Source organism: Melanerpes formicivorus, unplaced genomic scaffold, assembly GCF_026170545.1.
Source record: "Melanerpes formicivorus ecotype bairdi unplaced genomic scaffold, bMelFor1.0.p_v2 SCAF_14, whole genome shotgun sequence".
NCBI lineage: Eukaryota > Metazoa > Chordata > Aves > Piciformes > Picidae > Melanerpes > Melanerpes formicivorus.
This window is the reverse complement of record NW_027142366.1, coordinates 9547523-9564824: the sequence shown is the minus strand read 5'-3', so window position 1 is coordinate 9564824 and position 17302 is coordinate 9547523. Positions and strand designations below refer to the sequence as shown.

Genomic DNA, 17302 nt, shown 5'->3' with positions numbered 1-17302 from the left:
ACAGCTGCAGAGCTGCACTGGCACAGGAACATGCTTCATGCTTCAGATGCTTTTTTTATTTTATTACCTGCAGATGGTTGCAGTATTGAATTTTGATAAAGGACACTCTTGATAACAGTCTCTCGCCTCCAACCTGTTGTCTTCAGTGACTTACCTGTGGTGGTTTCCTTATACCACTCCCTCTGCTCATGCTGAAGAGTGTGAGGGGCGTTAGCACTGTGATGACTGGCCTTAAAACGTTGGCCTGTGCTCGAGGGCTGTCTGGTAGTAAGGGTTCTGCAGGCTCTGCACTACCAGGAAGGGATTGAGGCCACTTCTTTCTTTCCATTTGAAAAGGCCTTGATTCTCACCTGTTCCCTAGAGGAAAAGCAGACACATGTTTTAGTCTACTCCTCAGGTGCCAGTTACAGATGAAAAGGAAATGGTGCCACATGCAGCTACATGGTGAAGTTGTGAAGCATTAAAGAGGCACTGAGTGGCTTTGTGGCAAGGGGCTGCTTCTGATGTTTCTCTAACAGTTCCTTGTGTGAGGGCTGTGGTGATCTCTTTCACTCTCTGAAGCAGCCCTCTACTAACACAGACTGCCAGTGGAGGCTGTGAACCAGCAGCATTTGGTTCCTGGGTGTGCAAGGTGGCATCTTCTCCTGGCTCTTCAATTGAGGGGTTTGGGTGTGAGGTGGAGCTGAGCCTCTCTTCCTGGAAAGGTCTTTGGTATGCCTCTGTTGAGACTCCACAGACTGGGATGCTGGTTTGGGTGGACATTGTCTGTAAACAGCAAGTGCTGCATGGGTAGGGTGTCCTTTGGGGAGAAAACCTGCATGTAGTTTTTTCTGGAAGCAGAATCAGGCTAATTCCTCTGTATTTCTTTGGGATGCCTCTATAGGTACTTTGGGCACAGTCAGATTTGTTGCAGCCTTCAGTGAAGGAGACTTCTGGAAACAAATTAACTTCCTCTGCCCTACAATAGCAAGCCAACAAGTTGCCTTGTACTAAGATTTTCCTCCTTTAATAGCTTCCTTGGAGCCTTTGTATCCTCCCCTTTCCAAGAGCAGGGTTGCTTTGCAGTCTGTTAAGTGAAGTGACTTTACTGCCCCGTTTAAACACTGAATCATGCTTTGGAAAGTGACCCAGTGCTTTATCTTCTGCCATACTGCTCTGCAGCTGTCTGGTAACTGCATGCCCCTGGTGACTGGGAGAGGGTTGCTCTATCACAGGGTTGGTCTGTTTGCAGCTAGTTTGTTTCTCAGTTTGGGTCCAGTAATCTTCTGGGGGAAAAAAAATTAAAACCCAGGGACATTATTTTTTTGATTCACAGGGATAACACCAATATGTATCAGATGTGTGGAAGCCCACCAAATGTTATTAAAAATCACAGGTTCTTGGATAAACATGGAGTAAATTGTGGTGGGAGTCAGCCTGAGCTAGCTGGAGGAGATCTCCACACCCCCCTGAAAAGGGAGGCTGTGTGTTGGCAGCCTTAACACACTTCAGCTGGAGCAAAATGGCAAAGTGGGGATTGGTGCTTGCTGCCTGGAATGCATCCTGATTCTGCAAAGGCAAAAAAGCCTTTCCTCCTGCCCAGCCTCTGAGGTTTGGCTGTGAGTCTGCTCCTCACTGCCTCCAAGCCCTTCTCTCCCACTGGGAATCCTGAGGGTTACTTGCTGTCAGTGTGCTGTATCTGCTGCCTTTCTCATCCCCAGCTTGGAAAGCAAGACTTAAACATTGAGATGTGTAGGCTCTTTTTCAAGTGTTGTGGAGTCAGAACCTAAGGTAATTCAGGAAACACATGCCTAGGCCAGGAAATAACCTGACTTTATCTTAAATTCATTTCACCTCTGGGAAAATTCAACTCTTTCTCACCTAAAGTAGAAGCAATTTGCAGCCTCTCCCCTAAAGGGCAGATTCAGGATGAGTGCTGTTAGGGTGTCAAGATACTTGTAAGAATGAAGTGTCTCCCTATTTCTTACTAACCTGTCTATTCAGGGTAGTGGCTGGGGACTACATAGTAGGTAGAACTAAGTAAACCTGTGCTAGTACAGCTTTCCTTCTCTCATTGTGGTTGTATGACTAAAGCAAGGCAGAATAGCAGAGCTGTGGGCTGAGAGAAATAGCCATGCAAATAGAAGCTGCCACACTGGAAGCATGGTGCTTTGTGGCTTTAACCTTAAGGTTCTGGGATAAGGTCTCATCACCACCACTGGGGAAAATCCACATGGTGGTTGCCTGTAGAGTGAGGGGTTTTAAGCATCTCTTCATTAATCATATCTTGAAACAAAGGAAGCTTCTTGATTGTTTGCTTGTAGCCATCTGATTGGAATTGTTTCTTTGTCCTCAAGGTTGTCATTGTTTGTGTAGGAGGCTTGGGGTTAAAAAAAGGTCCATTTCAATGAATTTCATCCTGCCTTGGGTTCAGTGGTTTAGGGTGTGCTGGTTGGATGTGTTTGTGTTTGAGAGTAGTGAGTGTGTTCTGGAAAAAGTCACTTACTTGTGCTTCTAGACTCAGAGCCTTCTTCAGAAGGAACGATTCAGCTTCTGGAAACAGGTAACTGCTTTTTGGCCATGTGGCTTTATATCAGTGCTTGTGTTGGAGTAATATGACTAGTTGCACCTCCCTTACAAGAGACTGAATCCGTGTTAAAGGAACTCTGTCTGCACCATAGAAGGTATCTGCTTGGTTTGCATGATGCTTGTCAGTGTGATGCCACAACAGTTTGTGTGTGGATAACTCATTGGCAGCAGTTCTTTATCTCAAACACTTCCATGAGGAAGCCTTACATAACCTTTAAATATGTGCCCTGGACTTAAGAGTGTAGTGAGTGTCCTGAGAGTCACTGTTCAGGACTGAGCCCCAAAGGTCTTTTCTCTCCTCAGAAGTGTTGAGTGTTTTGGAGCCTTTGTCATTTCTGGGGGTGCTGTTCAAAGAGCCCCTCATTAGGAAGCTGTGGTCTGGGTGCAGACACCAGATTTACTGTGTCAGTCTGGACCATTCATTTGCTCTCAAAAGGCAAATGCAGTAGAAGCAGGAAATCTCTGTGGCCTACAGCGGGAACTAGCTTTGAGAGCTGCTAGGGCAGGATGGTTTATTTGCCTGTGTGTGTTTAGAACTGCAGTGCTGCTCTGAGGCAGCTGACACTGGAATGCTTGCTGGTCCGCGTATGGGAGCCCTTCAAAAGAAATGCTGCAAGTGCTTCAAGTAACCAGCAGTCCCTGTTGCTTTGCTGTCATTTAAAAATAACAACTAAATAACTGAGCAGTTTCATTACATTTTCCTTTTTTCTGCTTCTTGACTGCACTGAGCAGTTTAGCTTTGGGTTCTCAGAGTCATGGTCCCATTCAGGTTGCAGGCAGGAGGGAACAGATTTATGTTCAAGCAGGGCCTGCAGTGTTTATGACCTGGTTTATGCATATTCTGTGCTTCTGTGTAAAAACATGACAACTTCAGACTCTAGAGCTACACCCATTTTCCCATGTACCTTTTGAAAGATGCAGTTAATTTTGGAGGAGTCAGTCCCTTGGTTTGTGCTAGGAAAAGGCTGACATAATTTGAACCTGCAAGTTCGACTCATGGCACACTGAATGGGGTTGCTCAGAAGAAACCTTAATACTTCAAGCTGACAGGTTTTGTGAAGTGTTTTAGACAAATTGTCCTGTGTGTGTGCTGTGGGATAACAAGACTTTTTTGCTTTTGAGAAATGCCTAAATTAACCTGATGCCTGTAGCTGCTTACAAACATGAGGCTTCTGTGTGTTGCTACCCGCTCAGTTGTGCAGGAAGGCTCAAAGTGAATAGCAGATGCCTTCTGTTTGCCCTGCTTCCCTCCATCATTTACTAGAATGTGTTCTCATTGTGTTCTGAAATGAAAATGATTTAGAATTAACTGCAGAAGATGTGGTTTGAAAAGGACTGGTTGGATTGTTTGGGTTCTTTACCACAGAATGAGTCACAGTGTGACTTGGTATTGCATGCTTTAATAGCCAGTATGTCCTCAGAATTACATCCCATTATTAGTACTGATCTACATGTGGGAGAAAAAGAAATGTTCACCATCTTGGCAGCCAGTCCTGTTTCAGCTGGAGCTAAACGGATCTGTTCACCTGGTCACTCAGCTGTTAATGCCTGTGTGTGTTCCTTACTTCCTTCCTTTGCACAGTAGGGTTGCACCTGGCATTTAGGAGTGAAATGAAACCTTTGGATCTTTTTGCTTACTCTTCTCATGTTTACTTTTCCACTCCTTCCAGATACAAATAGTCCATCTGGAAAAGAAGGCAAGCCTATAGAAAATGGAGTCCTTCTGAATGAAGCCCCTGGAAAGCCAATGCACAGGTGTAGTCTCTTTTTTTCTCTCTTGTTACTTGGTACCTGTGGCAGCCACACAAATCACAGGCACTTAGAGCTCCACACAAACACAGCACCAAATGAACCCATCCTGTTCCCACCTCTGGCTGGGCAGGATGGAGGTTCACTAGTGAGGATGTAATCTATGTGTACAAACAAGGGTGAATCCCTCCTAGTTGGGCTCAGGTGCTGTCTGATAGGTGTCCCTGGATTTGAGTCTCCCCAGTTGCTAGCAGCTGGGCATATGAGCCTCTGAGACTACAGCCTTCCTTCAGTTGCTGGTACAGGCTGTTGCTCATGCATGTCTGCACACAGAGCTCTGCTGCCCTTCTTTCCCTGGGAGGAAACAGTTGGGTTGTAGCAAGTATGGTATGAACTAGTCTAGGTTTTGTATGGTTTCCCAAGGCTTATGCAGCTGACTGCTCTCAGATGGAATGCAGTGTTTGATGAACCTTTAGTGTCACTCAGTATAGCTGCTTTTATGTTTGAGAGAAGCCAAAGGCAATCACTCTGATTATGGCTTCCCCAAATCAGTCTCCTTGTCGATGTCCTGTTCTTGGGGTGGTCTGTATTTCTGGAAGCTAATGAGTACCTGGGAGTGCAGTTGCCCATATTGATGCCATCATGGGTACCCTTTTTGCACTCCAGCAGCTGCACTGTATATGATAGTTTGTAAAGGCTGATGTTGTTTATCACCAAGCATTTTTTCCTTGATTGCTCATCCAAGACTCCTTTGGCTGGCTCCACTGTTACTTGGATCTGCAGATGAGTGCTTGAGAACCGAATGCCAGCAGGGGGGAGGAGGGAAGCACTACTAACCATTGGCCTGATGGTGATGGCTGGTTAGGAGGTGGATTATCACCAGAATAACCCAAGTTGCTGATACAGAGCCATGCACTCTTGATGTCTCTTCGTGAAGTAAGCACCTGGCCTTTTGTCATGCTAAGACTGAAAAATAAATGTCTTCAAGCAGGCAGCTCAGTAACTCTTCAACGTACAGCAGAGACACGGGGAAGTCCCAGCACCAGAGCAGCACAGCAGAGCTGCAGAAGCCACTTGCTGAAAAGAATTCCTGGAAACTGACAGAGGCTGACACTGCAAAGACCGGGAGGGTAAGGTCTCCTGTTCCCACTTCCCACTGGGGTCAGAAACTAGCTTCCAAATACTGTGTAACTGGGCTGAAAGAGGTCTGAGCGGATTCTCAGGCTTGCTGCTTGTTGTGTAGTACTTCATGGAACTGTTGCTGTGCCTTCTGCTCCCCAAGCTGAGCCCCAGGTTTGTGTGCAGAAAGGGTGCTGACACCAAAGCCTTTGTTTAAAGTGATGGGCCTGACCACATCAAAGTTTAAACAAAGAAATGAAAGACCTTGCAACTATTCCTTGGAGAAAAGTTGTGATAAATTAGGTGACCTAATGAAATCTGCCTGTTAGCAAAGGAGCTGGAGTTGACTCGGGTGGATTTCAGCCAAGTTTCCATTGTAGACACAAGTGTCTAATCCCGGGATACCCAGGGCTTTCTGAGAAACCTGGAAGTGAGGTTCCTGGGAAAATGGCTGTTACAACTCCTAGCAGTGTTGCCTGAATCCTCTGGTTAAAGATAGATCATAGGAGGTGAGCCCTGTGGAGCAAAGGTTTAATTAAAGGTTGTGTAATCGTGTGGTAAAAAGAGAAGCCAAAAGCTGGAACTCCTCAGTGATGTTTTGGGCTCTGCTGCTGCTGGTCTTTGTTAGTTCAGGCAACTCTCTCCCTACCCATCCCTCTCCTTGGAGGACAAGGGGAGGATGATGTGTGCCTGCCCTGGAGGAATGTTGGGTTTGGCTTGTCTCCATAGAATGCTTGTGTTCCCAAGCAGTGGCTCTCTAGAGTGCAACTATTACGGTTTTGAGGCCTGTTGCAGGGACACTGGCTTTAAATAGGGATTGAAGAGGAGGGAATTGCTGGGTTTGAAACTTACTCTGTGAAATTCATTATTTTTTATACATTTTTTCCCCTCTTTTCTGTCTTCAGGTAAAGGCAACAGTGTACTGGGACTACATGAAAGCAATTGGGCTGTTCATCTCTTTCTTGAGCGTTTTCCTCTTTATATGTAATCATGTGGCTTCCCTGGCTTCTAACTACTGGCTAAGTTTGTGGACAGATGATCCTGTTATCAACGGGACACAGCAGTACACAGATGTCAGACTGGGAGTGTATGGAGCACTGGGAATTTCTCAAGGTTTGCTTGGTCTATTTTAAGATTAGTGGGTTCAGAAAGTTTCTGATGCTCTTGGTGACCTTGCATCCCACTCAGCACCAGTTTGCTAAGGATTTCAGTGTGGTTTCTTTTTCTTTTTGTAGAAATATAAGAACTCTACCCAAAAGGCAAGCAAACCAGCCTATAAAATGATTTGGTTAGTGAAGGTAGGGTTTGGGGTTTTTTGTATGAAACAAGAATGGAAGTGGTTTTTGCAGGGGCTGATAAGCCAGCAGTTGGTGACAAAATGTTTGACTCAGGAAGTGGCACCTGGGGCAGGGACAGGTTGTCACAGGAGGCACTGCCTTTCTTCCAGCCACGTCCCAGCTCAGCTGTGTAGGCTGTCGATGGATTGTTTGAGGGTCATAGGGTCACAGGCTGGTTTGGGTTGGAAGTGACCCTAAAAATCACTCCGTTCCAACCCCCTGCTGTGGGCAGGGACACCTCCCACTAGACCAGGTTGCTCAAGGCCTCATCCAACCTGGCCTTGAACACTGTGTCACCATAGGGAGGCCAGCTCAGTAGCTTTTTATGTTTTGTCTTTGTGGTGAAAGTTTTTTTTGCCATGAAACTTAACACCCCAAGTATCCCACTTCAGAACTGCCACAAAGAGCTTTCTGTACAAACTAAAGGCACCTTTAACGTTCAGTGGCCTTTACTCAAGGAAAGTGCTTAAATATTACACAAAATTTCATATGGGAAACCCAACTTATTCCATGGCAGAAAGGAGTTGGTTTTTTTTTTCATTCTTTCTATTTTTCCCCCCTACTGCTTTTTTTTTGTTACTATTTTTTAATCCATTTCTCAGGTTTATTGTTCCAGAGAAGTGCTAATGCTAAGTGGTGGTGAAATGAAGGGAAATGTTCTGTGTGACAGGTGGAAGCAGTTAAAAACAAATCTTCTCTTCCAGGTATTGCTGTCTTTGGCTACTCGATGGCTGTCTCAATAGGGGGAATATTTGCTTCACGACACCTGCACCTCAACCTGCTGCACAATGTCCTCAGGTCCCCAATGAGTTTCTTTGAACGCACACCCAGTGGAAATCTGGTGAACCGTTTCTCTAAGGAGATAGATACCATTGACTCCACCATTCCACCAATCATTAAGATGTTCATGGGCTCAACATTTAATGTGATTGGGGCTTGTATCATCATTCTGCTGGCCACACCTATAGCTGCTGTCATTATTCCACCTCTGGGACTTGTCTACTTGTTTGTCCAGGTAGGGAATTTTACCTGGGGGGGCTTTGGGACCAGCGGTCACTCATCCTCTGTTATTTAAGAGAGTTCTTTCCTGGCCTTGCATTGGAATGGATTTTTAATGTGCTTGACTGGAGTCATGCTTGAGTAATTGTGCTTGGCATGGCTTAGCAGAGCATTTCCTTCTGTTATCAAGTGCAGAATGCCTTCTGTGCAGGTTATAATCCCTTAATACCTAAGCAGACTTCATAAAAATGCCATTAGATGTTGAGGGAAATTTTGTGTTACTTGAGGCACAGAGCATGACTGTGGAGAAGGAATGGGCTTTTGTTAACCCTCACAAACAAGAGAGCAGCCTTGAGAGGGGTTTGTGTGCACTGCTGAGGTGATGTTAGAATAGTTTACAGAGCAAGAGGAATGATGGCAGCCTTTCACTCCTGTCTTGCATAGGCAGGGGTGTGCTTGCTTCACTCTTGCTTTATTCTTACAAGTCCAGTAAGGGGAGAGGAGGTTTTGACTTTTGACTCCTGAATTAGTGAATCTATCAAACTCCTTTAGTAAAACCTAAAGGCAGTGATGTGTGTTACACTGTTGAAATAACCTTGCAGAGAGGAAAAAATGAGTACTGGATGCCCTGGTTTGCATGGTGGCTGTTTAAAGACAGCAGAGTGTGTATGCACTGGTGGCTGTAGGCCTACACGTGCTGGAGAAGGCAGGTTACAGCATGCCAGGTGAATCTGTAACTAGCAGCCCAAATGGCAAGGAGCTCTTATGGTTCCCTGTGCCTTTTCAGATGCAGCCTAGATGTTGCCATAACTCTCATATTCTTACTTGCAGAGGTTTTATGTGGCCACTTCTCGCCAGCTCAAGCGCCTTGAGTCCGTCAGTCGCTCTCCTGTGTATTCTCACTTCAATGAGACCCTTCTGGGAGTCAGTGTCATCCGAGCCTTCCAGGAGCAGAAGCGTTTCATAAAGCAGAATGACATCAAAGTGGATGAAAACCAGAAAGCTTACTATCCAAGCATTGTTGCAAACAGGTACCCATGGGGCTGACAGACTGCAGGGCAGTTATGTAGGAGCATGTGGGTTTCCTGCCTGTGCCGCTCATCCATCACAGCTCTCAGCATAGTTCAGGGTAGGGAAGCCTGTGTGCATAGATTTGTTTTGCCTAAACTTCTGTCAGGAAGATTACTTCTGAATTTCTTTCCTTTCTAAGAGTTCCTGCCTTACTTCTGAGTAATACTTTCTGAAGAGTTTTGACTCATCCCAATGAACCACAACTGGCTTCTGAACTAAGACAGGAATTTGTGTACCTGGAAGGTGGTTTGATTTTTGGATGCAGCCCAGGTTTGCTTACTGCTGGAGCAGAACCTCTAATACCTTGCAGTTCCTGTGTCACTGGCAGTATGCAGATGCCATATTTCTAACCTGTTCAAAAACCAAGATTTGTGACAGAACACTGGTTGGCCATATTCCTAATTCTCTGTGGGTGAATGACCAGAAAGGTGCATTGCATTTGTCTGTCTTGCAGGTGGCTGGCTGTCCGTCTGGAGTACGTGGGGAACTGTATTGTCCTCTTTGCTGCACTGTTTGCAGTCATTGCCCGCAGCAAGCTCAGTGCAGGACTGGTTGGCCTCTCGGTGTCTTACTCGCTGCAGGTAATTTTTACCTTTGCATGAGAGACTCAATCTTGCTGTGACTTTGGAGGGAAAATTAATGTAAGGAACATAGGAAGAGAAGAATAACTACAAATAGCATCTGGAAAGATGCTGGGAAGTTCGTTGCCTGTGTGAGATGTGGCTGGCTCATGCCCTGCATATTAAAGGCATCTGGACTTTTCTCCTCTCCAGCACCAATTAGCCAAGGTGCTGTCTGTGTTTATGCATTCCACGAGCATAGAGTGCTGTGGCTGTTCTAGTGTTTTTATTGCAGGTAAGATATTTAGTGTAAGCTGCTTCTACATTTCCTTGCTTCTTGCAGATTACAGCCTACTTGAACTGGCTTGTTCGCATGTCGTCTGAGCTGGAGACCAACATTGTTGCTGTTGAAAGAGTCAAAGAATATTCTGAAATGGAGAAGGAGGTACACTGAGCTGTCCACCACTTTCTGTAGGAGTTTGTGCTCTCTTCTCAGGTCTTGTCCACAGCCTGGCTGAATGGGTTAGAGTGCATTCAGCTGAGGGGTGAGGCAGAGCTTGGTGCTGTTGGTGTCCTCCCTCAGGGGACAGGCTTTGTCTTAGTGGGCAGTTCCTGGGGATGCTTTTGAGCTGTACCTGCTGATACCTACAGTCTTGGTTAGGAAATGAGCTTTCAGCCCTGAGTTAAGCACTGGAGCTGTACAAATGTTTTAGTTTCCTAAGTGCTTACACATTACGTTTTTATGTGCTTTTCATTTTTCTCAGTGTGAGGAGTAAAGAGGTTTTACTACTTTTGGTTCAAATTGACTAACAACTCATTTCATCTGCAATTGTGCCCTTTTTGGCTATGGAATAGGGGTTGCTGTGACTTCTCTTTGCCATGCCTGTCACTTGAACCTGGTTTGAGTGACTTTTTTGCAGCCAAACCTTATGAGGAGTCTTCCTAGATTTTTCCTGGGGTTCTGGTAGACCAGTGTTCATACAGTTCAAAGCCCTTCTGTTTGGCACTAGCAGTGTGTTCTCTCTCTGTGGGAGGCTAAGGCAGCAGCTGTTTACTTTGCCAGCTTGTTAATATTTTAGTGTTTATGTCTTAGTTCAAACTGCTTCTGGGTGCATGCATGGCTTCCACAACAGTTTCCTTGCTGTGGTGGGGCTGTACAAGAAGGTTATCTCAATGTGTGCTGCAGTGGAAATTTGATTCAGGAAGTGGGACATGGAGTAGCACAGCCCTTATCTGCATGTAACATGTCCTCTTGCCTTGGGACAGCTCTTTTCCTTTCTCCCCATCACCATCACAGTTCCTTTTGCAAATCACACACTTAACAAGAATTTTCCTTAATTGCTTTGCTTGAGCCCTCTGAGCTCATGCCTGATGGAAGGAGGGTCAGATTCAGACCTGTCTGTGTGGTTCTTCCAGGCTGAATGGAGTATTGAACAAACAGCCCCAGCGAGCACCTGGCCTGAGGAGGGGAAGGTGGAGTTCCGAGGCTATGGTTTACGTTACCGGGAGGACTTGGACTTGGTTCTGAAAAACATCAATGTTACCATCAGTGGGGGTGAGAAGGTAATGAACCTGAACTTACAGTAGAGTTGCTGTTTATAAATCTGCATGCATAAGCCCAGGAGAGGTTTAACCCTGTTCTGTGGTGTCTTGGGTCTTTAAGAATGAGAGAAGCTTCTGTAGAATCAGTCTAACTATGACTGGCAGATGCAGTGGGATCTGTTTTCAGACTGTGTTCTGGGTCATGGGGTGAAGGTACATTGCAGGTGGGCTCATGAGGTGTCTCTTGGTCTGGTTCTGTAAGTAAATGAGATTTATGTGTCATCTTTCCCCTCCCAGGAAATGTTATTTCTTATAACCTACATTTATGGGCAGAATACTTCCTCCAGAGTGGTTAGAAAGGGCAGATGGCAAGAGACGATCAACCAACAGAAGCAGCAATCTTATCTAGTTATTAAACACAAACAAACAACAAATGGGTGAAGAGTTCAGTCTAAGCAGGAAGCAAAATGTTCAGTATGAAGCCAAGTGCTTTTCTGTACTTTTGCTATTGATTGCAACAAGGTAGATGTCAAATCAGTAATTATGACTGTGAGGCATGAACCAGCCAAAGCAGGAAACCTTGGCCTGCTCTGCCCAGTTCCATCTGTGCTTCTAGAAATATGGAAACTTTGATGGTTCAATTGCAACTTTGACTGCTTCAGTTCTTGGTCTTTTTCATATCCACTGATTTCTCTTCCTGTTTGATCAGCCTCAATTTGTTACACTGTTTTGGGGTCCTGATAACCCAGCAAATAGGACAACTGTAACAACCTTGTGAGTGTGTCAGCTTCAGGTAGATGCTTGGAAATGCATTAACTCTTCCCCAGAATAAGTTGTTCCTATGTTTCTTCCCAACAGGTTGGGATAGTTGGAAGAACAGGAGCTGGAAAATCCTCACTTACTTTAGGTTTGTTTCGGATTAATGAAGCAGCTGAAGGAGAAATTATTATTGATGGAGTTAATATTGCAAACATAGGACTTCATGACTTGAGATTCAAGATCACCATCATCCCTCAGGTATGTGCAGGAAAGAGCCAAATCCTTCCATCACCAGAACTCATAACAAATGCTGAGTTGTGGTGTGGAAGCAAAACCTCTGGGCTTATGGGCCATGTCAGCACCCCATGCTGATTGCTGTAGACAACTGAGCCTGAGTGGGGAGAGCTGATCCCAGCTGAACACCCAGCTGGGTCCCTTAGTTAATTGGGACCATTGCTCTTCTAGCCAGTAGAGGAGAAGCAGCCCAGCAGCTGTGGGTTTGATAGTTCAAACCATCTGGAAGTAGAGTTTTACAGGCACTGGACTTGCACAAGTTGTTTTGTTCTTGCTGTGTAACCTTTACTGCCTGCCTGTGCTAAGTCCAAGTAGGATCAGGAAATGTGTTTATGTAGATCACCAGTGCAACACACTGGCACAACCAGCTGAGCACACAGTAAGAGGTTTGTGCACCACCACTTCTAGAAGTCTGGGGAGGACTTTTGCTTTCTCCTTTTGATCACTTTGCATCAGTCTGACACAAAGAGGTCAAAAGTATTTCCAAAACAGTGTTCTCCCTGTCATCATTTAATGAATACTGCCACTGAAGACTTTTGGTATCTTTATGGATGGTGTAATTCCAAAGAAGTGGAAAGTTGGTCTTAGTTGCCTCTGCTGACAGAAGCTTGGCTAGAAAGTAAAAAGAAACTTGACTGGGTTTTTCTGGTTGGCTTGCTGTGGTGGGTGGGTTTTTGTGGTTTGTTTTTGTTTTGTTTTCCTGCCTTCCTGCCCCTTGCTTCTGGATTCATGAGTTACTGACTCACAGAAAGGTCTGGAGTTGACATTTGTAGAGGGTACAGGTCAGGCTCCCAAGAGGAATAAGGGTGAGGGAGAATATCTTGCTCTTGCTGGAAAATGTGAGGTCTCACTCCAGAGTTCAGCAGATGAGCTTATTTGCAACTGCATCTTTTCCTTTCTGTAGTGAAGAGGTAGTTTGGAGCTCTTACCATGTTCTGTGTGCATTGTCCTTACCTCTCTCTGTGACTAGGATCCAATATTGTTTTCTGGCTCTCTGCGTATGAATCTTGATCCTTTTGACCAACACTCTGATGAAGACATTTGGAGGTCTTTGGAATTGGCTCACCTGCAAAACTTTGTATCATCCCTTCCTGATAAACTTAACCATGAGTGTGCTGAAGGTGGAGAGAACCTCAGGTGGGTCAGATAACCACGCTGGTGAAAACTGCCCCAAGAACTAGAGAACTGGGGTGGGGTGGGTGTGTGCAGCTGGAGTTGCTGCTTCCAGAAACCTTAGAGCTCCCTTGGGACAGTGTGCAGCTAGAGCCTGCAGCACCGAAGCACTGTGGGGCTAACCCCTTCCTGCCCTCTGAGAGATTTTTTGGAAGGGAGCTGGGGAATTCTTAACATGTGGCCAGGCAATTGACCATCTGGGTTACATTCAACATGTTCTAAACTCAGATTTGGAAATGTTAAGTAATTTAAGAAATACTTGGAATGCTGTGAGGTTTGACAGCCTGGGCAGTCATGGAAAGAATTTCTGTGGCAGTGGATGCTCTGGGCTGGCTGTGGTTCCTGCCCAGCAGATGTGACTTCTCTCCGCTTGCTTTTTGCACCACCACAGGCATGTGTGTTCAGCCTGTAAAAACTGCTCAGAGTCCAGTCCTCAAACTGCACTGACTCAGGGAGTCAGCATGATGCAGTTAAGCTGAAACCATTTGTAGACTCTTACCTGATTACATTTCCAAGACTTCATGGTGAGGAGGATATAGTTTCACATGCTGTTAGGTGCTTTGCAGTGAAGTGGTGAGGGTGACCTTATCTATTTTGCTGGTTTTTTGACACCTGTAGCTTAGATGAGCTCTTGCAAGCAATTACTGGGCTGTAAAATGAATTCTGCAAACTTGCTCTGACTTCTTTTCCCCACCCTTCCACCCCATCTGCAGTGTGGGACAGCGCCAGCTGGTGTGCCTGGCACGAGCTCTGCTCAGGAAGTCCAAAATCCTGGTTCTAGATGAAGCCACAGCTGCTGTTGATCTTGAAACAGATCAGCTGATACAGTCAACAATAAGGTCTCAGTTTGAGGAGTGCACTGTACTGACGATAGCACATCGGCTGAACACCATCATGGACTACACAAGGTAAGGGATGTGGATCAGCACCTGCACTGTGCTCTGCTGGAATGAGCATCTCTGTGCTAGCTAAATGTGTGCCAGGGGCATTTTAGCCATCTCTCTGATGGGTGAGATGTGTGTGTGTGATGGCTCTGCCTGGCCTGGGGAGCTCTGTTCCCTCTGTTGTGCTGCTCTTCTGCCATTCTGTCCATGCAAACCAGGAAGGGGAGGGAGGCCAGGTCAGGATCTTTCCCTGATTTAGGCACAGCTGGAAGAGGCATCAGAGCTTTAGGGGGCTCATACCCTGAACTAGGCATAGGCAGCCTAAGGATCAAAGGGCAGGTTCTGCACTTGTCTGCCATTTACTCAGTGTTTTTCTTTCCATCACTTCTGGTTATAGTTTATGAGGCCTCCCTCATCCTCAGCTGCCTTGTTGAGGTGTGATTGAGGGCAAAACTTTGGTCTAATAACTTCAGATTTAGGCTCTCTTGTCCATTTTAGCACGGCAGAGAGCAAAGTGACCTGTGGTAAGGTTTTTGTGTACTTAGGTAGGACCTTTCTTTGTGCTGTCAGTAGTGAAAGATAAGAGATGGGAGTGTTACCTGTGCCAGGTGCAGCTCCAGCAGTGCTGCCACCAGAGGAACACCCAGTTGTGGCATGACATGGCAGTCTCCATGCAGCAGCCCCTGCCCAGGGTTTAGTGAGCATCTGCAGTATCTGGCCAGTTAGTGAAGGTACCTGAAGGCAGAGCTTGAGCTGTAAGCTGGATTTACTGACTGTGGTAGCTTGCTTTGTAAACTCCTTCATTCCAGTGACACCTTTGCTTTGCATGAGCCATGCCTGCATTTGTATTGTGTGGTACAATATTATGGGAAGGTTCTGGCAGACTGCAAGGTCTTAGGGGCTCTCACTGACCTTAACAAGTGCTGCCTATCTAGTTTTTATCTGCTTTGGAGCACAGTTAAAAGTCTCGTGGCTGCCTGCAGGTGCCTGGGTAAACTTGCTACATAAAAAACAGAGCAGACAGGCAAATCATCTGCAGTGGTGTTAGGAAGGACAGTTGAGAACCTCTGGCCATTCATGCCAGAATTCCCATTCATTTCCCACCTGGAGTACTGTGTCCACTTCTGGAGCCCCTATTACAAGAGGGATGTGGAGGTGCTGGAACGTGTCCAGAGAAGGGCCACAAGGATGATCAGAGGGCTGGAGCACCTCTCCTGTGAGGACAGACTGAAGGAGCTGGGGCTGTTCAGTCTGGAGAAGAGAAGGCTCCCAGGTGACCTAATTGTGGCCTTCCAGTATCTGAAAGGGCCTACAGGAAGGCTGGGGAAGGACTTCTCAGGATCTCAGGTAGTGATAGGACTAGGGGGAATGGAATGAAGCTGGAGGTGGGGAGATTCAGGCTGGATGTGAGGAGGAGGTTCTTCACCATGAGAGTGGTGAGACCCTGGAATGGGTTGTCCAGGAAGGTGGTCGAGGCCCCGTCCCTGGGGGTGTTTAAGAGCAGGCTGGATGAGGCTCTGTCCAGCCTGATCTAGTGTGGGGTGTCCCTGCCCATGGCAGGGGGGTTGGAACTAGATAATCCTTGTGGTCCCTTCCAACCCTGAATGAAACTATGAAACTATGCAGGCCTTGGACTGCCTGTGTTTGCATGTAACGGTTGCACTATGGTCAGTGTCTGTCTATGTGCATCCGCCTTGGATTTCTGCATCTTGTAACATGTTTGTTTTTCTCTGCCTTGTTTTACAGAGTTTTAGTCCTGGACAGAGGAGAAGTGGTGGAGTGTGGTAGCCCAGACCACCTACTTCAGGAAAAAGGCGTTTTCTATAGCATGGCCAAAGATTCAGGCTTGGTGTAGCACTTGAACTTGGTTAGTTGCTGTGGGGAAGGGGAGGGCTGACCCATTCAGAGAACTGTAACCTCCCCTGAGCTGGTGTGAGCCCTGCAGTTTGGTTCCAGTCCCAGTGGAATCATCCAGAGCATGGTGATGGAAGTAACAAAAAAATGCAATATTTTTTTCTTTTATTCTCCTTAGTGTTGATTTTAGCCTGCTTTAGGAGAAGCACATACACTGTGCAAAGCACTCCAGAGACTTTTCAGTTTTGCCTGAAACCTGTTCTATGTTCAAGTATAAGGCAGTGTGATTCTTCAGAGAAGGTCAGAAGAGCTTTTTCCTTTCATCTGCTCTTGTGTTCTGAAGCCCCCTCTTTTTTCCTTGTTGTCTGAACCACTTCTCAAATGTTAGTTAGTTGCTTGTTTGCTGATCCCTCATTTGAGCCATCTGTTGTGGGATGCATTTGGAACAATTTGTGGCATATATAGTCCAAAGATTTTTTTTGTTGTGCAACAAGCTGTGTGCCAGAAGTTCTCCTGTACATGGTTAATGCTTTGACACGTTGTCCTCAAGGCTTCATGTGTTTACAGCGTACAGCAGCAAGCTCACTGCGGTGTGACAGTGGTGCTGGTGTGTAAAAGCACAGCCAATTTCAAAGCAGTATTTAAGCATGTCTAGAATGACAATCACTCCAAAAAACAAAGTGGTGCAGCAGTCAGGGGTACCTGATCTCACACCCAGTTCACTCAGGAATTCTGACTTGGGTGGTGCATCCTGGTTATGCCTGTGGGGTTTTGGCTGGGAAGTGAGGATATGCCCGAGCGGTGGTTGCAGGCTGGGTGTGACACTGATTGTAATCCCCAGGCTCTGGCAGGCCTGTGCTTTAATCACAGCTCTGCCACAAGGACCATTAGCCTTATACCCAAGAACCATGCCCTTCATGCTGCTGCTGTTGGCAGACTTTGTGGGAAGCTGTTCTGTTACAGTTGTTTAAAAAAGCTCTGTTGCAAAGCTGTGTGTCAGAGGGGTCTCACAGTGCAATTAGCAATGGAGTCTCGTTTGCAAGATCTGTGCTGGATGTTCAGTTTTCTGTGGGAAGAAAAAAGTTACTTTTGTCATGTTCTGATTAGTCTTATTTTCAAGGAAAATGCTGGAGGGAAGGTAAACTTCAGTCAGAAGGGCCCAGATACTCAGTGCTCTGAGAAGGTGGACTTCTGTCAATGACATGGCTGACCTTAATACTAGACAATTGTCTTCTTTAGAGTAAAGCTATTTATTTTTTTGTAAATTATGACTCTCTGAAATGGAATAGATTGACATTTTCTTTGGTATTTTTTGTAATGATGACTATATGAATATTTGCAAACAACTTGCAGTAAACAATTGTTTGAAAGATAAGGTGCTGTGTCCTGTCTT

General features: G+C 45.9%; 1 protein-coding gene across 2 annotated transcripts in view; it reads left to right on the top strand.

Moving 5' to 3' along the window:
* LOC137445289 (multidrug resistance-associated protein 1) overlaps window positions 1-17284 on the top strand; it is an 82148-nt gene extending 64864 nt beyond the window's left edge. Inside the window, exons 20-32 of one of the 2 annotated variants that reach the window (XM_068146862.1) lie at window positions 2498-2542; window positions 4239-4323; window positions 5309-5447; window positions 6342-6549; window positions 7478-7788; window positions 8604-8803; window positions 9298-9424; window positions 9747-9848; window positions 10820-10966; window positions 11804-11962; window positions 12969-13135; window positions 13885-14079; window positions 15802-17284. In XM_068146862.1, coding sequence (XP_068002963.1) covers window positions 2498-2542; window positions 4239-4323; window positions 5309-5447; window positions 6342-6549; window positions 7478-7788; window positions 8604-8803; window positions 9298-9424; window positions 9747-9848; window positions 10820-10966; window positions 11804-11962; window positions 12969-13135; window positions 13885-14079; window positions 15802-15910 — 1994 coding nt within the window. In that variant the 3' untranslated portion in view covers window positions 15911-17284. The remainder of the gene's footprint in view (window positions 1-2497; window positions 2543-4238; window positions 4324-5308; window positions 5448-6341; window positions 6550-7477; window positions 7789-8603; window positions 8804-9297; window positions 9425-9746; window positions 9849-10819; window positions 10967-11803; window positions 11963-12968; window positions 13136-13884; window positions 14080-15801) is intronic. The other variant, XM_068146861.1, reaches the window with a different exon arrangement.
* The last annotated feature ends 18 nt before the right edge of the window (window positions 17285-17302 follow it).